The 25,543-nt window shown below is 40.5% G+C and overlaps 1 protein-coding gene across 1 annotated transcript; it reads left to right on the forward strand.

The window, feature by feature from the left end:
- The first annotated feature begins 1,375 nt into the window (after positions 1-1,375).
- On the forward strand, positions 1,376-24,460 carry TMEM47 (transmembrane protein 47). Its single transcript, XM_005516715.3, has 3 exons — positions 1,376-1,814; positions 14,744-14,884; positions 20,645-24,460. The coding sequence occupies exons 1-3, from the start codon at positions 1,589-1,591 to the stop codon at positions 20,821-20,823; spliced, it is 546 nt and encodes a 181-aa protein (XP_005516772.2). The 5' UTR covers positions 1,376-1,588; the 3' UTR covers positions 20,824-24,460.
- Positions 24,461-25,543: the final 1,083 nt, after the last annotated feature.

Consider the following 25,543-nt stretch of genomic DNA (forward strand, 5'->3'; position numbering starts at 1 on the left):
CTTATACATAGTTCTTACACTGTGATACACTGTGCTATGGTATCAGGGCACTGAGCTTTGGTGGTTGTGCTTCTGGCAGAGGACACATCTAAATGAAAAGGAGAAATTGTTGCAACATGCTGTAAGTGTTCCCTGACTTAACACCACTGGGAAACCAGGACTAAACCTCATATGCTAACTCCTACAAGCAGCTGTAGGAGCAAAGCTGTTTGTGCTCTGAGAAGTTTGCCATGTAAATAATGTTTTTTCTTTCTGTTTCAGCCTTAAACTGTGAACAGAATGAAATTAAAATTGGAATGAAGTTGTGCAAACCACTAGGGTTTAATCCTACACCTTTTGAAATTAATGTGAACATTCCTATAGTTAAAAGGTAAACCCCCTCCCAAAACCTCTAAATACTATTAATAGGGAAATAATAATTAGCATTTATGAACAAGACTGTCCCTGTTTCTTCACTAGATAATGGCTTTTCTGGCTTAATTTTTTTCCTCCCACTCTATAGTTCTCCCTCAAATGTAAGTAGCAACATTCACTTTAAAATCCGCAGGTTGAATCTTCCTGCTTTTCTTATTTTAATAAGGCTTCATGGACATTACACTCCACCTTCGTGCCTGTGTTTGTATCTTGAGGAAGAGCTGCTTCAGACAGTGAATTATACTAGTACCTTGTTTAATAACTAACCTAAACACTTGCCCTTGACATTCTCAGCACCTCAGTGCTAATTAAACAAAATAAACAGAGACTAAATGGAAACCGGGCAATGCACTTATCCGTCCTCGAAGACTTAATTTGGGATCAGCAACGCCGCTTACGGGAGAGGGAAGCGCGAACCGCAGGTAAGTCCACACGCGAATAATGAAACGCTAAATTATCTTTTTAAACCCCCCACTAATAACTTGTGATTTAAAGGTCACTCCAGAAGAAGAATCAAGGTCAGGCACGGCTAATCCTGCATCCGAGGCGGTCTCTCCTTTGGTCCGGCTGCTCTCCGCAGCGATGCCGCGGCGGGCCCGGGGGCGCCGGCCCGGGACCCCCTCAGCGCCCCTCAGGGCCCCACCCGCGGGGCTGCGGCGATCGCGGGGCCCCCGGGACACAGCGGGGCCGCTCCCGGCGCGGCCGAGGCCCGCGGGGGCCGGGGAGGCCGCTCGGGGGCAGCGGGAATCGATGCGAGGCGAGGAGAGCGGCCCCGGGCGCCGCCTGCGGCCGCGGAAAGTTCCCCGAAGTCGGTCCCGGCGGGGCGGAGCGGGGCCGGCAGGGGCCGCGCCCCCGCCCCTTCCCCGCGGAGCGCGGCCCGGCCCCCCCGGGCAGGGGCGGGCCCGGGGAGGAGCGCGCCGGGCCGGGCCGGGCCGGGCGGCGCCGGAGGGCCGGGGGAGCTGCTGCACCTGATACACCGGGGCGGGAGCGCGGCGGAGGAGGGCGGGAGGGAGCGGCGCTGCCGCCGCCTGCGAACGCCTCTCGCCGCCGTTAGACAGCGCTGGTCTCGCCGCTTCTCCCTCCGCCCGCCCCTTCTGCGCGGAGCTGGGCTCTCGCTCCTGTTCCCCTCGGGGCCGGCGGCAGCGCGTCCTCCTCCTCGTATCCCCTGGGCCCCATGGCTTCGGCCGGCAGCGGCATGGAGGAGGTGCGCGTCTCGGTGCTGACCCCGCTGAAGCTGGTGGGGCTGGTGTGCATCTTTCTGGCGCTGTGCCTGGACCTGGGAGCCGTGCTGAGCCCCGCCTGGGTGACGGCGGACCACCAGTACTACCTGTCCCTCTGGGAGTCCTGCCGCAAGCCCGGCAACTTGGACAGCTGGCTCTGCGAGTCGACGCTGCACAGCGGTGAGATTCGGCTGCCCCCGGTTCCGCTCCGCTCCCCTCCGCCGCCGGCCCCTGCTGCTTTCCCCCTCCTCGTCCGCCTCCCGCTCCCTTGGCCGCACCTCGGGCACTGAGAATTCCTTCTCCTCGCCGTGCCCTGGCTGACCCACCAGCATCCCTCGACCTGTCTCTCCCTTCAGCCTTGTCTGTTTCGGGACTGTATCCCAGCCCGTTCCCGGGGCCAGCCCCCCCGATCCGGAGCAGTGCCCGGGGCCGTGCCCCGCTGCCCCTGCTGGTTCCCCGTCTCGCCCGCTGCTGCCCCTGGTCCCCGCCCGGCTCCCCGCGCCGGCCGCCGCCGCCGCCGGGAAGAGTCCCCTGCACCTTTGTCCGCCCGCCCTCCGCACCCCTTCCCTTCTCGAGCCTCTTCACCCGTCCCCATCCTCCTCCTCCTCCTCCCCGTCCTCCCGCCAGGCTCCCGACCCCGCATCTCGCCGGCGGTCGGGCTGGGGCGGAGGCGGCGGCGCTCCCAGCGAGCGGCGATGCGGGAGGGGTAGCACCGAGCGCCCGTGCTCGGATCGTGCCCAGGGCGCGGGAGGTGTGAGGCTTCAGTGAGCGAAACCGGTCACTGGCTCCGAATATGCCGTGGTATTCTCACAAAAGATCCCGAGTTTGAAGTAGTTTGGTTGGTTTTTTTCCGTGTGGCGGCTTCCCTATACAGTGAGAAACTGTTTGGGATCGAGTGTCCTATAATTCCCCTCCGCCCCCATCTGAGAAGTGTCTGGTTTTGGAAAGTTGGGGCTTCCTAAACAAAAACCGGTTGCTACTTTGTCCAGAGTGGGGATGCCTGGGCTCGGACTCTCTCCATCACACCGGGTGTGCTTGTGTGTGTCTTTCTCTAGCACGTACTGATCTCCCTATCGTCTTTCACGCTCCTTTGCCTTCATTCCACACTCCCCGTTGTGATTTCTTGATGTTCTTTCATTCTTCACCTTTTTAGGTCTTTGATCACGAATTGTTATTTTTTTAACGTCATTTCACGATTGCTTGGAGTACTTCAAAAGCGGTTGTGAATGATAAAAACAAGCTGCCTGTTGAATTTTTTCAGTAAATTCTTTTGTAGTACGATAATTGTTTTGGTTTTCATGGGTGGTTTTATTTACTTTATGCCTGATAACAACTTCTGGAGCTCCAACAGAAACAGACAAATGCAGCCAGCCTCCCCCCACATCGTTTTTAACCCCATTCCTGTCCACACGAACACACTTGCATTGATAAATCATCTGTTTGGATTGCTGTGCTCTTTGGTTGGGTAAATTGTGCAGGGGCAAGATGTGTGTTTGGGAAGGAAAGCAAGGGACTGACTACATTCTTGGTGTGTTTTGTTTTCCTCTATTCTCTGAAGTCCTATAGGTTCCATGAAATAACTGATCTCAGTTTGAGTTGGAATTACACAGGTTTCTTTGCTGCTGTGCTTATTTTTTATTTTTTTTTTCTGTCATGTGCAGTAATATTTGAGGATTTAAATGTTGCTTGCGATTTTGTTTTAAATAAAATTAAACGAATTGTAAAGAAATGCTGGTTTCAGTCAGTTACCAGGGTATCTGCACAAAGTTTGGAGTGCTTTCTTTTCCTTCCCTGGTATAAATGGAAATTTATGTAGGAATGTCAGCTTCTACGTGTCTCCTTAGCAACGTGAATCCTTTGCCCCTTCTCCCTGTCTCCTGAAATAGTATCCCCTTGATCACAGAAAGACTTTTTCAGATGGCTTGAATGAGAACCTGCTTCAAATCCCCCCCAGCTCCACACACTTTACTGGGTTCCCCCCTCGATCCGTCTCCCCGTCACGCATGCGTGTGTACACACACATACACACAAAAGTAGGATGGGAGAGAAGCACGACAGCTTATGGAACAGCATAAAAGGGCACTAATCTCTCTTGTTCCTCTACTGGTCACCTGTCTGTCTGTGGGGATGTGGAAGATGAATGGGTGAGGATGGATAGGAACGAGATGTAGTTTTCATTGGATGCTGTGTGTTGAAAATCTGATCTGTCCTCTGCTGGTGCTTTCTATCATGTGCACAAATTCCTGCCTATCCGGTTTTACTCAAGTTCCTTGAATGAGCTTTACCCATTTTCCTCAAATACTTTCCAGTCTAGTAGAGCCAAGTTTCACAAGCTACTGTGAAAGAAGTGAATGATTGTTTTACTTGAGGTGACTGGGATAAACCCTTCACTTTCCTCATGTTCTGCAGAGTGTGCTGCATTCTGACCAGACCTGAAATATGAGAAACTGCACTGTTTTCTCTTGCCTTCTGCTAGTGTGGTACAATTGCCATTAAAACCAATAGGAGGGCTCCCACTAAGTTCACAAGTTGGATTTGGGTTCGTATTTGAGACCATTTTGTGTGCTGGCATTAATATTTTAGGTGCACTTTCCTCCTACATTGTGAAGCCAGCAAGCAGTATTTTGGAGATAGTGGAGAGCTCCCACAGGGAAAGCTCTTTTAGCTTGATACCAGTGCAGGCAGCTTTGCAGTTAGCTGTGAAAAGCAGCAGCACACACAGGAAAAAATGCATCTTCACCCATGGTTTTAAGAGATTTACTTCATCATCCCTTGAAGAAGAGCACCTCAAGTGGCACCATCAAGGGCAAGCTCATACTAGAAGCTGTTAAAGCATGTTTGAGGTTTAATTAAAAACTTTTGTTGTAATTAGATGTAGGACCCCTGACTGCTGTCAGAAGGGCAGTGTAGTAGTGGAGAGCAGAAGGAAATGCACAGAGCATGGTTGCATTGGCTGTTGTTGCAGGGAGTAATCTCGTTTTTCCTTGAGCATTGCTAGTGCTTGGAGAATGTGTTCACATTTATTCTTTCACTGTTCCAATGGCTTCTTTGTAACTTGCAAACTATTGTTTGCTCACATACTACTTTTAAACTTGTGTAAGTACTTCACAATAATTATGGTCCAAGTATGTAAAATAGTGAGTCAAATTAATTTTTTTGATATCTGAAAATTAAAAAATAGCTTAATATGTTTTTTTTGGGTTTTTTTTTTTTGTGTTTTTTTTTTCTGGCCTTTAGAGTCTGTGTAAATCTCCCACTAGCAGCAACTTGGTGAGATGAAAAACTAACAAAGTTGCCAATGTGGAAAGCTTTGTTATAAAATCTTGAAATTCATAAATGCAGTTGTAAAGCTCTGAAGTTTCACCGATTGTCTGAGCATATAGCTCGTTTTGGTGATCAAAGCTTACCTTGGCTGATGCACAAGTTGTCTTTAGACCAACTGTATTTTACACTTGTGTGTCTTTAAACAAATTTCTTTTTTTAGACCTTGTTTGATATGCATTATATCTAGTTTGTGATGGTTCATTTACAGATTTATCAAGAATTATATATGAATATTTATTCCTGTAACAGCATTAAAATTAAATGCATCCTGTGTAAAACTACCTGGTGTATCTATACCTGCACAGGTACTTGTCTTCTTCCTGCAGATTAATAACAGTATATTTGAATTTGTGCAATAGACTGCAGCCATTACAGCTCTTTAAATCAAAGATACACTGATGTAATGTAGAAGAAATAAAGGGCTCCATAGAATCTGACCTGCAGGTGAACATTGTCTATTTTGACTTAAATACATGTATATGCTATTCATAAAAAACAATGGCTCCTTTGCAGCCTTTCAGTTTATTGTGGAAAGAGCATATATAAAAATACATTTGAAAGGTTTTGATTAACTGTATTCATTCTGAATGTGGGGGTATATGGCTTTGTTACTTGACAACCTGTGGATTTCTGCAACATTCAGTTTTCTTAAAAAATATTATGCTCTTTTAGAACTGCCCGTGCATGTTTGAAAGACAAAACATTCTCCAGGAAATACATACAGCAGGGTCTCTGAATGTGTGTTAAACTTTGTGATGAGCAAATGATGAAGGTCAGCTTAGCCTATAGCATAGTTCAGTAAACAACTTGAGTCTAGTTTTATGCTTTTAATTTTGTTCTAATTTGTTCTTAAAATAAAAACAGCATCAGAGGCTGTTCATTCAGTAGCGCTTCAAGGGGCTTAACCTTAATTACACATTAGATGCAGATATCTGAATTGCTATGCCAGAATAGTCTTGGGTGGTACCTCCTTGTTCAGAATCTAAGGAGCTGTTCCAAGGGGAAATTGATAATTCAAAAGCAGCTTCCTCATTAGAAAGTCTGTGTCATTGCTCAGATTTGATGTTGACGTGTATTTGCAAAAAGCTCAGCAAGGCTGGTAGTTTGAGATAAAATAACAGAAGAACGAATGTACTTTTACTAACCTGAGAAAAGTGGCTCATACAATCTTAGGAAGAATTAATAAAACATTCTTCTAGTTTTGAATACTGTGGTCTGTCATTTTGTGCATTAACTCTAATAATCATCCCCAGCATTTTATCTGAAGATGGATATAAAATCAAAAGCCATACTACTTCAAACTCAATGTCTAGGACTCTGGGCATGCTGATCCAACTTTGAAGTTGTGTCTGACTTGAAGGTTGGCCCTACCTTCCATGGGGAGCTGAACTGGGTGACTTCCAGAGGTCCTTCCCAGCCTAAATTATTCTTGTGATTCTGTGATGACTGACACTCTGTTATGCCTGATGTCTATCTGGCTTCTTCAAACTGTGCAGAATGCCTTCAATTGGCTTAACTACCCCTCACAGCAGCTCCTGACAGACTGTTTTAAGGTATGCTCATTCTCTTACAAATGGAACAGTTATTTTAACCTCAGACTTCCCAAGGCCATGGGAGCAGCAGATCCTGCTCAGCAGTCTGGACCTTTTAGTATGGTGGAGGTTACCATTGCAGCCACCCTTTTACAGCCAGTAAGAGTAAAAGGAGTTAAAAAAAAAAAAAAAAAAAAAGAAGACTTGTAGCTGTAGTGGGTTGTTGCTACTGCTGTTATTCATTGCAATTTTAAAATCAGTAAGGTATCACATTGCTTTCAGTTTTGTTTATTGATATGATGTCCCTGGAGTTAGGGATCATGCAAGAAGTTTTAATATTTGATGAGGTTTTTAAATTTAGAATTGTGTAGAGAGTGGCCTTGCCTCTGCTATTGTTTTTTGTGGCCCAAGATGACCACATAAGATTCAGAGTAACAGGAGGAGTGGTAAAGTCCATCCAGCTGTATTGCTTCATGTATTTCACTTGTTCCACTTAAAGCCATCGTTCTGATGGGAAGTACACCTCAAACTCTTTTAAATGCTATTTGTTTTTCTCAAGGAACAGTGGAACGAGTTTTGAAAGTTGCAGAAGATTGCCAGTTTTCTGGAAGAATGTTACGTGCCAGACAGAAGAACATTGATAACTGTGGAAAATAGTTGCATTCCAATGCAAAGCATAGTATTTCAGATTGCTAACAAGTAGTAGCTTTTATAGAAGAGGTCAGAAATAGTGAGCTTACTGTGAAAAGCTTGTATAACACATCTCCCACACTTCCTTCCTAGCAGCAGAGTTCTAAGAGTTCCAGGTTTTTGTGAAGTTCTCAAAGTTGTGTGTGTGCAGTTGTTTGAGGGTTTTTTATTACTTTTATTGAATGAATGAATATCCAATAATTAAAATGACATAGTAGCAAGCTAATCTCAGAAGAATGCTTTGTATCCAATAGAGGAAATGCCTGAGTACATGCTGTACTATTCTGTGAATGAATTATAGATTACATGATTTTCTGTAATGCTGTGCTTGTCTTGAAGTTCTCTGCTGGCAAAAGCGATGTGGAATGCATGTTGCTTATAAATTGTAAAATAAAGATCTATATAATGGCACCATTTAATTCTTTATTTGAAGTTTTGCTGTGTTTAAAGGACATGTGATTTTAGAAATAAAGGCAGGCCACAGAGCGGACATACAACACACCTCACCCCAACTCACACCTCAGCAAAGTGTATATATTTCATATAAATAAGGAATGCAAGCTTTGTTCTTCAGGAGAGGTATGTGTCCATGGGCAGATGCGCAAGCACCTGCTGCGTTTCAAGTTGCTCATCTGCAACCTCCCAGGCATTTAGACCATTTTGTTGTCTTGCTGTAGCAGTAGAGTTGCTTACCACATTTTTACATATACAACCAAAGTGTCCCCTGCACTCCCAGTGGCATCTCTGGGTGGAAGGTGAGGGGCATGGAGAGGTGAGCAGGTTGCATAGTGGCTGCCTAGTTACTCCCCCAGACTATCAAGTGTGTCCTTTCCAGGCTGAGGAGGGTAGTTGGGAGAGCACCTTCTGCCAGGAGCATCCTGCCAGTGGGCTTTTATCTGGAATAGTCAACCTCTTTTTCATCTCACTTATCTTGCTCTTGGAGAAGAGGAAAGCCATAGGAGGAGCCCAAGTGAGAGGGTTGCAGCTCTCTAGGGGGCTGCTAAGGCCTTTTTCCATAAGCCCTGAGTCTGGACTGCCATCCAGTAATGGTCAGCATTCTTGTGCATCAGGGGAAAGGTGCATAAACAGCAACAGAGTGTTGGAAGGGACCAGCTCTGTAAGAAGCTCTCTGAAGACTCAGATTTGGATTCCCTTGCACCTATTTGTTCATGGACTTCATAAATCTTTTTCTGGCAGATGGAGGAGGGCAGTTACAACCTACCCTAGCAGTCAAGAAACCACACTGGACCAGAGGTGTGAGGTTGGAGTATGGAGCCAGCACTGGGAAGCAAAGACTTTGCAGCTTCTGAGAAGATCTCTAGCCCCTGGTGTATGGCAACTAAGGGGGCATCTGCCTTTTCTCCTTCACTTGTTGGCTGTCCTTGTTGTCCGTTAGCATGCTGCACCTCTGTAAGACACAGGATCTGCACCTTAAAAACCATTTTTTGGATGTCTCTCTGCTTGTTCTCTTTTTCTTTGAGTGATTCTAAGTGACTCTTCACTTGGCATCAGGAGCCCTAAATCATCCTACAAGCCTCTTGTACAGAAAATGCAAAATGACTGATGCCTTATGTGGAGCCTCTGAATTATCCTTAGGAGGCACTTAGGGATTTTGGCTCCCAGCATAAAATGCTTAAATTTCTCTTTGGGTGTTGTCAGTGTCCTAGTGAGTTAGAGCTATGGGAAAGTCTTCCTGTTAATCCCATGGGTGTTGTGCAGCACTTGGGTTATCGAGGGCTTTGTCCCATGTGCTGCTGTGTGTGGATGAAGACAAAATTCCTAGGGAAAATGTGATGTCCACAAACAGCTTCGTTTTAACATATCTGTGATTTAACGTAGCTATTTCATTTGTTTAAATTTATGGATTTTAGAAGAAAGCCTTGGTGTAAAATGAGTTCTCTCTTTAAGAAATTATGTTTTCAGCCAGAGCTGGCTGGTTCCTGTTGCTCTGGTAATGCTTAAGTGTCTGAGTGACTTGAGTAGCCACATGCAGAAGTAATTTTCCTACTTCAGGAAAATCTTATTCTCAATCCATAAAATGAAAAGAAAAGCCAGAGTATGTGCAGCATCCAGTACTAATAAACATACTATACTAATCAACAAGCGGAAAATACTTTGTTATTGGCATTTTTGTACAAGGCTCCATTGTGAAAAGCTGTGGCTATGGCAATTTCTGGAGGTTTGGTATGGATCTTGCCAGAAAGCACTAGTGCCTGCACTGTGCAGAAGTGTCCATTACGGGATGCCAGAGGACTGTATGTGCAGGCAGTGTGGACCCAGTAACTCACAGGCACTGGGCTTCCCAGCTTTAGCCAATATCCCCTTCACTGAGGGCAGAATTCTTCTGAGCAGCTCTTTGAAAACCATCATTCTGCCTCAGGCTGAGGTTCCAAAGGTGACATCTGTGGAGTAATTTGATGGGAGAACTTAATGGCCCCTGCTGTTCTTCAGTTTTTCCGCAGAATTCAGTGCACCTTCACCTCTGACAGAGGCCTCTGCTCATGATCCTGCTGAAGAAAGAAATCTCATTGATCATGCAACCAAACCACTTTCAGGGACTAGAGTTTACCCTTATATTTTTATATATACACTACACTTCTTAAACTTTTGTTGGCTATTTTATATCTATTTGAATATGAAGCAATTAGGAATATCTCTAGGTATCCTATGTATTTAGTTGATTTTTATGGTACTCGGTGATATTTAATTCCTTATGTGTGGGTGCCTCAAGTTTCTCTGCTTCACACATTCTTTCAGAATCATTATTCTTGATTTTAAATGCTGTATTGCAATAGTGTAGAGTATTTATTTATTTATTAGAGTATTTATTGTCTGAGGGAAGCTACTTGATAAGTGGAAGCATTGCACTGAATCAGAAAAACTTAGTTGAGTGTTGTGTTTTTGTTTCTTACCAAGATTTTGTTTTGTGCTAGAAGGTCAGGCATTTCCTTCATCATGTAACAGCTGCATGCATTTGGTACTTCAGCCTTTATGAGGAGAAGACTTGGTGAAGAGACATTGTCTGGAAGAAAGGAATATTTGATTGTTTCGTAAGAAATTAATTCCGTTCACATGTACTGTCTGAAAGAGCTCTATACAAAAATACTTTCCATATTCCACAGTATGTTTCTATGGCCACCGATTCTTCTACTTCTTTTACATGTTGAAAAAAAAATATTTAATTTTGGGGTACCTTACTGAAAACATGACATCTATACTAGCCTTTTGCATGGTCTTTCTTGTGTTAAAAAAAGGACCTAGTTATTAAAATATACATTTCTGATATGAACTCTGATATGTTTTCTTCTTTTTTTTATGGCTTTCCCTGATTTTTTCCTAGTAGTGAAATATTATTTTGTCCAAGAAATTGAGGAAGTAGTGCTGCTCTTAATTAAAAATTGCTATACAGTTTAAAGCCTTGGGTCATTTCTTTTGGGGAAAAAAGGGAGGAGTGTTAGAAATGTCAGTGTACAGTGACACTGTGCCTCTGGGTTACTAAGAAACAGGCAGAATTTCCAAATAGCAAGGAGACCAAGCTGTCCCCCAGAAAGGCACTGACTGTTGTATGAGGAACTAACTGAAAAGAAACAGTACCATCATAGTTTGGGGGCTTTTTTTCCTTTTTTTTTTAACTGAAGATGGTAATTTTAATAAATTTTTCACCAAATATGTATTGAAAATATGTGTTAAGTGCCTAGGTTCATATTTATATATATTTCCAAATACTGAAGCCTACGTCCCCAAACTGATGGGCAGAGTGTTATAGTTAAAAATATGCAAACACTGTAATAACTGTCAGAAATGCAGTATATATTTGTCATGGTTATAGACATTGGGCTCCTTCTTGGGGATTTTCAGACCTAAAAATAGGATGTGTTAAGTGATCCTTTTCTTAAGAAATCTCTTGAGTTACTTAACAATTGTAAAAAATGTCTTAATTCTACTTTGGATGAGATAGGTGGCACTATTAGTGTAGTTCTTAATGTATTAAGAATATTCTTAATGTAAAATGTTGGAACACTGAAAAAATCTACTTATCTAAACCAACAAAGGAAATCTTACTTGGACATGACAGGTCACAGTGCTTTCCTGAAGTCTAAAAGTTTATTAACATTTCCGTGAGTTTTACTAGTTTTTTTCTAATTGCTTATGTTTTTCTTAGATAATGGATTAGTTTAAAAAACTAGTTTCAAAAACTACTAGTTTAAAAAACTGTAATTTAAAAGTAGTTTAAAAAGCTGTAGTGGTGTACAGTGAGAAAGACTGATGTGTACTCTTCAAGTGTAATCAATTGTGTTTTGAATGCAGAAAAGTAATAATTATCATCTATAAGGCCCCATTTTACTTTTGTTTTTGGATATTTTTCTCTGTTTTGCATATGTTCTCTGTGAGAACAAGCAGTCTCAATGAACTGCTGAAGTTCCTGACCTTAACGGTTCTTATTAGTAACTTATTTGCAAGGTTTGTGCTTGCCTAGAAGAGGTACAAGCATATTTTGGATACTCTAAAGTAGGTTTATGATGTTTATGTTCTGTGTACCAGTAGCACTGTGTAACAGAACTATCTCCTGATCCCATTTTGGTGCTGTGCTGTAAGTCACTCTTGGGTAGTCTGAGAAACACTACAGATCTTTATTGTAGAAAAACTGTGTTTGCTCTATGTGTTTATATTGTAGCTATCTGATTTACAGGGTGCTCTGCCTTCAGAGGTAGTGGTTCTATTTTCTTAGGATCTTTATTTTATTTTGTGTAAATTCCAATGGCCTGGTTTATAATAAAAAAAAAAAAAAAAAAAAAAAAAATCAGTTAAGTAGAAGACTCATGCAGAAGATTTTACTTTCTTAATCCACTATAAGCTTTATTTTATCACCAGATCAAATAGCTTTTAGAATTGAAAGTTAACATTTTTCCAAGATGACAAGGAGATTTAAACATGTAGTTACTATGGTAGCCAGTATAGGAAAGTTTAGTCCTGTATTCTTTGTCTGACTAATGTCTGACCTTCACGATGTTCTTCAGCCAAAGTCCCTGCAGCTCAAGGCTGGTAGCATTGTATGCTTCTTTGAAAGGCACTAAAAGAAATAGGCAATTCTGGAGCACAACAGTCTATACCTGGTCCCCAGCTGGTACTGAGGAACAGTAAGAGCTTTGGTTTTGTCCTGCTGTCAGCATCGCTGAGTAGGTTGTCTTACTCAAAAAATTAATTTTGTTTATCCAAGTCAGTTCTTTTTTAGTTGGGAGTGTAGGTGTCTCCCAACACTCATTTGTCCCTTTGCCCCCCACATCAGTACTATAGTAAGGTAGTTTGTTTATTTTTTTACCTTTCTAAAATCTGTTTATGTATATTTGTCCTGGAAGTTAAACTATATTCTAACCCTACATTTATATCATCTTTGCCTAATTTATTATCAGTTGTTTGGTGTTTTATCCAGTGTGGTTTTGGAAAGCAATAGGATGCTCAACCTTTTTTCCATTTAGCTGCTACTCCAGTGTTGTACACATTCCCTTTGCATTAGAGTTTGGCACCTGATCAATACAAAGATAACATTTAATATTTTATTATTTGTGGTGACTTTCAAAAAATTTAGTTTCTGAGCTTTCCTGTCTGGCCCTTTTATTTATTTAATCAATTTTATGTGCCTTTTAACTTTGGTGTGATATGGATTTCTGTGGCTGGTCTTTGCATCTGTGTAATTTTCTAGTGCAAGGATTCCTTTCATATTGTTCCAAAGTGGTCCATTCTGTTTATTTATTTCTGGTTTCTATATCTGTTATGCACTCTGATATTGGAAAAATCAGTACACTAATCTCTTGGTGTTTCGGAAGGCTCACGTTAATATTAAAAACCACTTGCTGAAACATCTCTGTCCAGTACTAAAATCATATTTCCATCCAAATAATGATAGTGTAGCAGTGGGACACACAGCAAACTGACATTAGAGATTGCATGCTGATGATAGAATGAAAGATTGTTCCCAGCCTTGGGGTTTAGTCCAGTAAGAAAATAAAGACTAAAATAGCTTGGAAGGTTGAGTGCTTAGTAATTAAATTATTAGTAAATGACATGCCTGGATTTCTGAAAAGAATGAAAATAAATGTGTGTACTTGCACAAACACACCTTTAAAACCACTTTCTTTTTAAGCAATGCTTTTTTAGTTCTTCTACCCACTTTCTTCTTTTAATCTCCTTCATCCTTTTTCATGTAATGCGTGGAGGCTTTTTGGTGCTAATAGCTGCCAGCATTCCATTCCCAAACTCCACAGCTGCACTGTCTGTATCTTCAGCAGATTAGATTCCTCTTGAAACTGGATCCATTATTTATTTAAAACAGTGCTTTTTACTCATTCCCAAAAGAGGATGTTCAATGTTGTTGTTGTTTTAGTAACCTTAAGGTATCTAATTTAATTTGGAAATAATAATATTATTTTCTTTGAACTGTGTAATGCATTTGGACACTTTAGTCTGAGTATCACATGACTACTAGTATTTTCAAAGTAGTGAGATGCAAAGGATACATAGGTCCTTTTCCCATGAGCTGAATTTATATCATCTTCCTTGACCTAGTAAATAGTAGTGATAAGCAGTACATAGTGATCTGATTCTTTTTCTTGATGCCTGCTACTGGAGAGAGGAAAGGTCTTAGATATTCTTTTGGGAAAAGAGACAGCCCAAAGCCTGTGCCTTTCTAAAATCCCACAGAAGCTCTTAAGTTAGATCTTGGATGTTGTATACATGAACCATGGCCATCAGCTTACAAATGGATTTTGATTTATGTGATTTAAGACTGCAAATATGCTGTTTATAACTGCATCCATTATATATGAGAACAACTAGAAAATACCCTGAGCCAAGTGCAGAGGCTGCTTTTGGGGGAAGAAAAACAGGCACTTGAGGATAACTGACATTTTAAAATGGGCTTGAGATTTGACTGGGTCTGCAGTTAATGATTGTTACTGCCTTTAGAAAGTCTTGACTTCCAGCTATCTTTTAGTGTTGAATATATATATATATATATATATAGATATATATTTGAAACCTTTGAGCATCTCCTCAGTTTTGTTACTGATACTGTGTGGCCTTGGTGCCTCCCAAGGATCAGGTGTGTATGGTGAGGCTCCGTGCATTTCCCTTGCTGTGTCATCCTGTTCAGCTCAAGCAGAGCTTTGACTTTCACTCTCTTTTGTGAGAAAGTTACAGCAGACTGAGGGTCAGCTAACACAACACCAGCTAATCCAGAGCCAGCCTCAATTTCTCATTCTAAATTGGATAAAAACCAGGAGACCAAATTACCCAGTTTTACTTGAGACAAAATCCCACCGAGGCCAACTAAGGCTTGAGTAAGCGTGGGAGGTTGTGGCACTTTGCTTCTGAGTTACATCTGTTTTATGAAGGTGATTCACTAATTAGGGGAAAAGAAATTGAAGGCACAGCTGTTTATTTACCCAAGCCTTGATGCAGCCTCTGTGTTCCTCATATTCTGTTGTTTCTGGCAGGCCTATGGGCTTGTTTTACTGAAATTGTATTATTATTTTCTTTCCTTCCTTTGTTTCTTTTTCCCCCTAGACTGGCAGATAGCTACTCTGGCTCTGCTGCTGGGCGGTGCTGCCATTATTCTCGTAGCTTTCCTGGTTGGGTTGATCTCCATCTGCGTGGGATCTCGGAGGCGGTTCTACAGACCAGTTGCAGTCATGCTCTTTGCTGCAGGTAAGCACTGGCATCATTAAAAAGATTTCCTGAGAGCAGCTGAACTTTCATGGAAGGGAATATGCCTTGTTCTGCATACTAATTCAGAGGTGTTTGGTTACTTTGGTGTTAACTCCCGTGAGGTCTTTCAGGCTGTAAGTTCTGCACAGCGTTAATCATTTTTGCAGTTGCACTATTATTAATTCATAAACAATTATTTATTTGCATTATATTTAATGTTTTTCGAAGTATGTGCAGCAGGGGAAACTACAGAGGATAAATCTCAAAATACCATTTTTAATCGGTGACTTTGTGCTGCTTGATGTCCCCATTTTTATTCTTCATGCAAAGCCATTTTTATTTTAATGTTCTCTCTTTTGCAATTTTAAAACAGGGAAATTAATACCCAAAGGTGAACCCTGGAAGCTCTACATGTGAAAATAAATAGGATTATCTTGCAAGGTGTTTATATATGCCCCTGTGCCATAAGGAATTAATTTTGTTGTGTCATCTCGCTTGGTTATTAATTTAACAAGCTGTCACAGTGTAGTCCCTGTTTGGTTTTAAAAACACAAAAATGGAACAGTTTATATAAACTATCACAAAATCTTAAGGGAGACCTAAGAATCTGAATTGTCTGTAAGACTGGTCCAGTGAGGTACAATTACAATATCAAATAATCTCTTTTTATATATTCTGGTGCTTTGGGGCTTCGTCAACATGGATGTTTCAGATTCTCCTGAGACTCACCAACCGTGGTTTGTCTTCATCCTGTCACTCACATCTGCACTGGAGCCAGCAGCTTAAGCCCCTTCTGATAACCCATAATAAAGAGGATGACAGAACCTTTGGGATGTGTAAAAAAAGCCACTTAGGAGCACATGGGAGGATGAGAGTGTGGAGTTGGAAGGAGTTTGGGATGAAGCACAGCTCTGGGAAGGCTCCTGCTGCCCCCTGCTGATAACATTGCCTTGATGGAACCGAGCCCTTCAAGATGCACTTTTATGTGCTCAAGACGTATTCCTAGATTACATTTAATTTGTTTTTAGGAAATTAAAGCAACCTAGGATCAGATTCCCTGAGTGGAGATCATCTGGTTTTGTTCTATGTGTCGCATTGCTTGCTAGGTTAAATGAATATAGGTACTGGTGCCATTGTTTTAAATTTAGTGTTAATTTTGAGGTTTATAAGGTATGCTGGGAAGTTAACTCTGAAGGAAATGGGGTTATTTAATTTTTGTGGTGGTTTCTTGTTTGGCTTTTGACTTCATTTATGATAATATTGTGCAGTAACTTGATAATTATTCAGCCATACACGCCTGTCTTGCCGTGTTGCTCATTTAGTAGTTAAGTTTGTACTAAAAAAAGAAATGGCTTTCCACAAGAAAAAATTTCTTCAAATCCTGCTGTTTGTCTTCATGTGCTCTCCTCTGCATAAAATTGCTTCCAGTCTTTACTACAAAAGGTTGATGGTGAAGGGGGTTAATGCTTACTTGAATCTAAGAGGAAATTAAATTGGTTCTTTAGTTTATGATGGTGTTCACATCTTCCTTTTGCCTCTGTGTGTGTGCATGTGCATTTTGAACAGCCATAACCTGAAGCATATGAGAAGAGAGATAATGAGGCCAAGACAACCTACCCCATTCTTCTTCATTATCTAGCAAATCTGAGGAGAATCCTTTCAGGATTTGACATTTACATTGTTAAAAGACATTTCCTACAGATTTTATCTTTGATGTCAGCAATTTGTAGAGATGAATATAGATGGTGTATCTTGAAAGAGTTATGGTAAGAATTCCCCACTGAAGAGGGGGAAAGTTAAGATTGTAGCAGTTTGTGCCTTATGCAGCTTTCCATGGATTCAGGCCTTCATCTGTGGATTTCACAAATCTTTTCAGGATAAACACCAACCTGACCTGTGAATGTGCTGGCAAGACCAAATATTTTGTGTCACTCTGGCTGGGAGTCTATCAGCTGCCTCTGGAAAAAGGGCACAGTTTGAATTTCCCAGAGACATTTAATGATGTGTGGGTGTTGGGTAGAAACAGTCTCTGTGTGGAAGAAAGGACAAAATGAAAAAGTTATTTCCAGGTACTTTATAGAGTCCAAACAGTTGGCTCCAGGCTATTTTTTTTCCTTCAAGTTTTGATTTATTTTTTTTTTTCCTCAGCTTCAGGTTTCATTTAGCGACTCTGTAGGTGATGGAGAAGATTGACTGACTAGGAGTGGAAGAGATGAGAAAGAAAGGGACCAAAAAAACCCAAAATTCAACCTAGATGCTGAGAATAAGCCAGCAAGTAATGAAAAGTTGTGAATGTGTTTTCATAGAGCTGACAATACATATTTTAATGTTGAGAGGTAGAAGAATGCCTCAGGTAATGGAAAATGTGGAGCAGACAGGGAGGCAGTTGCAGGAAACATGGGCTCATGTGGCTCTTTGGTCTAGAGGAAGTCTCCAGCTCATGGAACTGCTGAGGTGTCTTAGAGCTCATGAACCAAACTGGCCTTGGAAACTGCACCCTCAAAGTGCAGGCTCACAGGCTTGTCCATGCAAGAGTTTCATGATGCATTTACCATTTAACTACATGCTAACCAAGTCTAATTTAGGGGCAGAAAGTGTGCTTGCTGAAAGTCCATAAAAGAAACAAAAGAAAAATTAAAGATACTTGCCTTTTGGTTCTGTGTTTTAACAAATGTGACAATGTTTGGAAGAATAACCTGTTGATGTTAGCAAGCTGTTAACACATTTCACAAGATGTTTTTACATGCAAGCTAGGGAAAACAGTGGCTACATGAAAGTAAGAGTAATATAGAATGGTGGCATCTAATAATGGGAGAATACTTAAGGAGGTATCTTTTAATTCTGACAGAGAGAGCACAGTCCAGCTATGTTGCATCCTTAGTTCTGTGCTATAACCTATTTTCATAATGATGAGGAGGATAGAATGGAAGCTTACATGTCAAATTTTACAGTGGAAGTAGAAAAAATTGTGGATGCATTGAAAGCCAGAATTTATTTAGTGAAGTTGATGGAATGGTCTGAAAAAGCAGGACTGACTTCAGAAGAATGTAGTGCAGGTTGCTACAGGGCAGAAAAAAAATCCTAATATTAAAGAAATATTGTTGGGGAAAATACTCTGTAGGTATGTGCTCCAATATCCTTGTTGAGGCAGGATGGTCATTAACAGTGAGAGCTTTGTCTAGTCCAGTTTTGAAGAAATTCAAGCATGAAGATGTTGCATCCTTTCCAAGCATGTTGACCTGGGCCCATACTACCCTCCTTTTGATATTTTTTTCTTTGTTAATGTCTATCCTGAATCTCTGAGATTAGTGTTCACTCTCATTACTGCCAGCTTGTCTGGCACTACAAACAGGATTTTTTTTTTTCCGACATTGTTACAGCTACATTTTCTGGTAATCTTTGAAACACCCAGCACTTATTAATGAAGTGCTTTACTCATCTGAAATGAGCAGGAGGTAGAGAACAGAAGTACAGGACTTACTAGCTAGCACCAGCATTTTCATAATTACATATCAATTAGAAAGACACATCATAAGTGGGTTGCTTTTTTTTTAAATCAAAACTTATAGTCAAACACTTGAACAAAGGAAAAAAAATACGACTGAAATTATATTTTCCTACTTTTAAAGCATTTGTTACAAATTCTTCATGTTTAGTATGATGAGTATGTATAATTGCTTATATTTCATGTGAATGCAATAAAACTGGTATTCCTGTTCCCATATTGCAAGCATCACAGTGCTTCATAAAAACGTGTCTATATTTGAAGTGAACAATCAAGTTTGAGATAAAGAATCTTTTCTGAACAGCATTTGAGGAGCAGATATTTTAAGATTCCCTTTGCAGCCTGTTTTTTCTACAGGAAAGGACTTGCTCTTCTGCAGGAAGATAGTACACACTTCCCTTAAGCAGGTCAGCATAGCGTGGAGTTCCTTTAAATTCATTAGAATCAGATCAGTAGTTGCAAGCATTGCTTTCAACATCTTTTGGGGTCATGCTGGTCATTTCTCATAACTTTGCTGACTGCTGTTTCTAGCTTACACAGCTCCCTTCCTGCTCTGCAGGGAAAAACAATGACAGAAGGCAAAATTAGTGCAAAGTGATGACAGTGCTGTGTAGGGTGGCTGCTCCCACCAGCCACTTGCTGCCAGCACTTCCTTTGAGTTCTGCAGTAGTGTGTCTGGACCAATAGTAGGAAAAACTGGAACTCTCACTATGGAAATGTCAAAAAAACCACTCTTGTGTGTGTTGCTGCTTTAACAACATGTTCCTCTTCCAAGAGAATCACTTTTTTTTTTTGGTTGTGTTTTGACAAGTCCAATCTGTAGATTGAAATCAAGCATACTTCATATGTTACACTGGGGAAGGTGGAGATTTCCTTGGTTTGCACTTGACACAGACACACATGGAGCAATTTCTGCATTGACTCAGCAGAGATGCTGTGTCCCCAGTGCAGGGAGACACTAAAGAAAAACTTACATATTTCCATACATTTTCAGAAATCCTTTCTGACCTTGAATGGTCTTAAAGATTAGTCTGAAAGCTGAGCATATGTTGAGGTGCTTTTGGATGTAAAGATGCTCTCATTATACAGAACTGGAATGCATAATCCTTTCATAAGAGTAGGTGCTTTTCCCAGTGTTCCCTGCCAGAGTTTCTCAAATGTTGCACAGTACTTTGTAAGCTGACAGACAAAAAATTATATTCAAATGGAATAACATTAAGTAACATTTCAATAACCGTAGAATTAAAAAAAGTCCTGTGGCTTTTGATATCCACATCAGAAAATCCATTGTGCAAACATTATTCAGATTCTCAGTCTCAAGTAAAGGTCCAAAGACTACTCTGTAGGCTAAGGTGGGATGAGCTGAAGTTTCCAGTGAGTGTTTTAGAGACTTTTGTCACCGAGGTTCTGACGAATATGGGACAGGATCTCCTCATAGCAGTCCTGTCCTCAGGACAGGTGAGCATTTGTCTCCAGGGCTAATGAGAGGGGCCACTTGGACAAGGGTGGGAGGGGAAGTGAAATGTGTGTCTGTGGATCTCAGAGACAGTGCTATAGGAAATAATGATTTTGAAGCTTTTTAATGTCTTGGATTTAATCTATTTTATTATCTTCTTTCATCACACAGTATTTCTGACCCACCCCCTAAATTCATAATAGTTTGCCGGTTTGAAGTTTAGTGACTGATCAAATTTTATAGATTCCTTGGTATTCTGTGTGAGAATGTTGTTAATTCTGATTACAGAACACAGTAATGCATAAGAAACATGTGATTCACTGAGTCTCTGCTGAGCACAAGTATATATCACCTATGACAAGGAATTATTTCTAGGCTAAGTGAATTATTTGATTCTCAGCTACATTTCTTAATATGTGTTCTCGCTTCTCATTTTGATTTATTTATAATGGCAATAGAACAAGTTTTGCTGTTTTGGAAGGAGTAATGACTGCAAACTAAAATATAAAGGAGAGACAGAAAAGAATTTGGGAAATACTACTCCCACTGTTTATTTTGTGGACATTTGAAGGATCATCATTATATCCCAGCAATAATATTTGTTCATCAATGAGGGAGCATGGAAGAGCTGCTCTGTTCTCCGTGAATGAAATGAAGGTGATTTAAAAAAAGCAGTACTTACAAGCTAAAAATCACCAAAAGCATTTTAAATGTGAATTTCAGTTATTTGACATTTTCTTTGTTTTAGAGAAACAAAACAAGGCTTCTTCTGACGTTTGTATTTTTTTTTCCCTTTCAGTTGTTCTCCAGGTCTGCAGCTTAGTCCTTTACCCAATCAAGTTCATCGAAACGGTCAGCTTGAAAATATACCATGAATTCAACTGGGGCTATGGCCTGGCATGGGGTGCAACTATATTTTCATTTGGGGGTGCCATTCTTTATTGCCTGAACCCTAAGAACTATGAAGACTATTACTAGAATCATTTAATGAAAAGAAAAATTAAAAAAAAAAAGGATTACACCATCTTTTCTAGCTCACAGTTTTTTTAGAACACTTGTGGAGCACCTGACAGTCTGCTCTGTTGATAAAATAGCCTTTGCCTTTTGGGTGTGAACACTGTAACCAGCTTTTACAACCATTTAGAAGAACTGCAAACACTAGGATTGCTGATCTTACATAGGCAGATTCTGCAAGCTGCTGATACATAAACTTCATTTTTCCTGACAACAAGCAAAAGGATCTACGTGACAGCGATCATTGTGAGAAAACTAGCTGGAATGAGAATGCAATGCCAGCATCTGCTATTGCCTTCAGGGGAGCAGCTGGTATGGGCTCCATGTAGAAGTTTCCCTGTATCATAGAGGATTCAGATGTCTGATAAGCTGGCAATGGCATCTTGTACAATAGGCTGAGTTGGCCCCTTGTTACTTGCTCAAAAGCGTTCTTAAAGAATTAGTTGCAAGGGACTGTGTTGAGGGCAGTGAATGTAACTGGTTAATGACTTGTCTAATATCTGCATTCAGCAGTCTGCTGGGAGAATAATTAAAAAAAAGAAAAACCCAAACAAGCCACCAACCCACACAGGATTTCATGAATTGGTAATCGGCATCACCGCGCCAGCTGTAGCAGATTGTTGAAGGAAGTCCAAACCCAGAGACACGTGCTTCTGACTGTGTAGTTGGAAGTTGTCTCAGCTCTCAGTGTTTTTCTGGAGGGGTAAAGATAAAGGGGAATAGAAAAAGACCTGTTCTGTCCCTGAGACATCTAAAATGTATGAATGAATTGCAGTTGTCCTGAGTACCCATTTACCTTGCAAACATTGTCATGAAAAGAATGCATATGGAACAAGTTCAGTTATATTTTTGAAAGGTGTTTGTTAGTATATATGAATATATATAATGCAAATATATATGCAGAGGGAGAGAAATGATTCATCTTAAAATTGTAATATGAGCTGTGATGCAGTGGTTAAAATACTAACTTCGTACATATTCTTGAAAGTCTTGGATTGGTACGCCCAATTTTGATTGGTGTTACAAAATAAACACACAATGGTTTGTCTTCTGTATATGTCCTTGTACAGACTCTGTGTTATGGGAAATGCTTAAAAGTTCACATCTAGTTAAGGTAGAACTGGACAAAAATAACTTCTTGCTATTCCACGTGTAATATAATACTTGCTAAAAATTCTTTTCTAAGGGTGTTTCAAATTAAAAAACTGCCATTTTTTAAAAATCTGGTTAGGTTGTGAGTGTCCCTGATCATCAGGAATACAGCTGAATGCATGTCCCATCATGTCCATATTAAAACATTAGCACTTCAGGAGATAATCTCTTGTTTTTAAAAGATGAGTTTCTAATGGACTTTTTGATGATTATGTACATCTGATTACTCCTTGCTTAGTATGTTTCCCACTTAAAACATCCAGAGACTGTACTCATTAAATGAAACCCAAGATAAAATAGGGAGAACCTTCACATGAATTTAATCTGCATCACTTTTATTTTTGTTTACAATTTGCTTATTTGGATATTTTCAATTAATTATAAGCATATTTTTATACAATTGTAATCTTTAGAAATAACTATTTTTTTTAATGGAGAAATTTAAAATATATTCTATGTGGACCTCTGCACAAGCAGATGTGCTGGGGTTGCACATCCACCTCTATCCAAAAGGTTTTGCTGGTTCCATGGAAAAGGCTCCTGAATTACTGGGTGTTTAATGGCATCTCTTGTGTTACTGCTGGGCCACCATCTGCAGGGTGCTGAGGGTCTGAAGTGAGCAGGGGACCACAGGGCTGCCTTTAGGAGGGCCTTGTGCAAGTATTGCTGGCATGTGGAGATGGCTTATAAAACTCTGGGATGCTCTGCAGTTCAGTCTTGACTACCATGGCAGAATATTCTGAATTGGCAGCCTTTGTGGAACCAGCAGTGATTAATTAGATTAGATGGAGCAAAATGACAGCTTGACATGGGAGGGACTTCATAGCAATGCCTGGAGAACAAAAAGGATAGGAGGAAAACTTGTATCCAGGCACCAAAAGAGCATTTGTAACTCTGCTTTATTTCCTGGGACTGACTTAAGGCAGATATTCACTATATACTTAACTCAGTATCTTTCTGAACAGCTGTGTAGTTCTGCTTTTATTTAGCAGCATGGAGAACATTATAGTTTGGCATGGGAATTAGATTAGTGCAGAGAAGCCCACTGTGCTGAGATGTCTGTACCTTTCTAAGGAGGTGGTGTTTTGGGGCTGGCACTCTGTGGCACTTTGTCTGTGCTGACAAGAAGGTACAATGCCAAACCCATATCGTAGCCACTAATTTATCAAATTGGTTTTCTTTATTTAGAGTTTGAGTGAAAGCAACGGCCAGGCCTAAGGCAAATGTAAATGAATGCTGTGTGCTCTGCAAGTCACTGGCTGTTTATGTCAAAGGCGTTCAGGCAAAACAATTTACAAATGTGAATGCTTAAAGACAAGGTTCTTGATTCACAGTTGAGTCAGAGATCTGATTTTCAGTCCCAACATCTGCTTTTTCTCTTGAAGGTGATGCAGTCTACTAGGACCCACCTCAGACTCCTCAGGACCTTTGTGTTTGGGCATCTAGTATGTGGATTTAAGTACCTACCTTAAGCTTAAGTTTCTACTGCAGTGTCTTTTTTTTCCTCTTTACCATTGCAAATTTTGGCAACTAAAACAGAACTAAAGGTAAATGCAACTTTGTGCTGATTCTTGGGGTTTTTTTAGCCACGAAAAAAGATGCAAGTCTGTGTCCTGAGTGTACGTACGACAAATTAATAATTTTGTATGTTGTGCTTGTGTCATGTCACCATTATTTTAGTTGTTTGACTTTATCTCACTGGCAGAATGATTCTTTCCCACAACAAATACATTTTTTTTCTTCCAAATATATATGAATAAATATATATATATATATATATATAGCAAACTTGCAAGCAGGGCTAGTTATTTGTATTTTTTAAGCTTAAAGTATACCGTCTGGTGCTGACAAATACCCAGCATCTCTTCTGGATTTCTTGCACAACTTCGTTTAGCTTTTGTAAATTTAAAAAACAAATATAGAGAGACCTATGTGTTTGAAATATAAATGATATATATGGATTAGCATGTAACTGTATATTATTAAACATGCAATGAACTGACTGGTAAGTGAAGTCTAATCTTATGGCTAGCAATGTAATTTATTCAGACTGTATTTTTGTACAGCGCAGTGCACACTAACCTATTGCCTCTGTGTCCTCTATAATGCCTAAAACTGTGCCTAGAAATTTCATTTATGTCTTTCAAAGAAAAAAAAAAAAAGATGACTAAATGCTTCATGTTGTTGATAGTATTGGTTTTTCTGATGTTGTTCTTTATTTATTTTTGAGAAGTGTATGGTATGTTTATTAAATGAATCCATCAAAATATGGTTAATTTTAAATGGTCATTGTTAGCAGGGAAAGACTGATTTTTTTTATCTAAAATTTTAAGTTTGCAGTTTTAATACCATTTCTGCATTTCACAATTTTTGTAGCTTACATAAAGTTTTATGTGAAAAAGTAACTGAAATAAAAAAAAAAAATTGTTACACTAAGAAAACGTGCCTGTTTTGCTCTTGAGTAGATGCATGCAGCTCAGGTGACGTGGTTTCCTGAGAAGTGACAGGCTCCTTAGGCTACTGAATATTCCTGGTACTCAATTAATTCCATGCTAAAGGAGTCTTATCAAAATACACAGGGGGAGAGAGGGAGGGGTGACATTGGCAGGTTCCTGTATCTCACCTGGCCATAAAGCAGTAGCACAGGATGAGTTTCTGAGTCTCACACTGCCTTTATTAAGATGCAGGTATTGTAACATCAGAAAACCAGATGCTTTAAATGTAAATAACAAGGCCGTGTGTTGAAATGGGAATCTGTACTGAGCACTTTGTTCCAGTGGGGGAATTTATTCATTATATACAAGTTTCTTTTTTGAATTTCCAATAACTAGTACTTTTGTCTATTTTCATTCTGAAAGCTGTGTTACTTTGTTGTGAAAAAAAAAAAAAGGATGCTTTGAACCTGGTGTTGCAAAAAAGGAAAAGCATATTTAAAGCACTGAAGACATGATACTGTGTTTTTTTTATTGGGTCATGTGTTCACTGCATCGCTGGATATCCCCAAAGTGGGTGGGCAGCAACCTGAGGCTTCCAGCAGAAACCAGGAGGGGACTGGGAGGCAAAAGCCTTGCCTGGCTTCAGCAGACGAGTGCTGAGTGAATACAGGCACAAGGATGGGGTGCACAGAGTGGAAACCAAATCGCAGAGAAGGAGCTTGGAGCAGGGAGCAAGCATGATGAGGGTTAACAAGGATGGGAGGTGTCTGAAGCTTTGTTTTATTTTGAAATGCATTGAGAGAGGATGCTCATAGGTAGCTATGAATCCCCTGGAATTGAGGGATCAAGTCACTGGTAATGGAAGGCATATTTCTTGAAATCTGCAATAAAATTCTTGTAGTCATGGCTTTAGGTTTCATTACCTAAGGTTTTGACCTTGTTTTAATGGCCAATTATAGGTCATTTGTGTTCCTACATGTTGGCACAAGGTCTTGCAGCTTCCTCCCTCTCTCCAGTGAGAGGGGAGGTAATAATTCAGCACTTCTTTGTCAAAGGTGCTGAACAGTGGTATAACTGAAAATAACTGGGGTGAGAGT

This window comes from Pseudopodoces humilis, chromosome 2 (assembly GCF_049639895.1).
Source record: "Pseudopodoces humilis isolate 2021_Gansu_Grassland_sample_001 chromosome 2, ASM4963989v1, whole genome shotgun sequence".
NCBI classification, from domain to species: Eukaryota; Metazoa; Chordata; class Aves; order Passeriformes; family Paridae; genus Pseudopodoces; species Pseudopodoces humilis.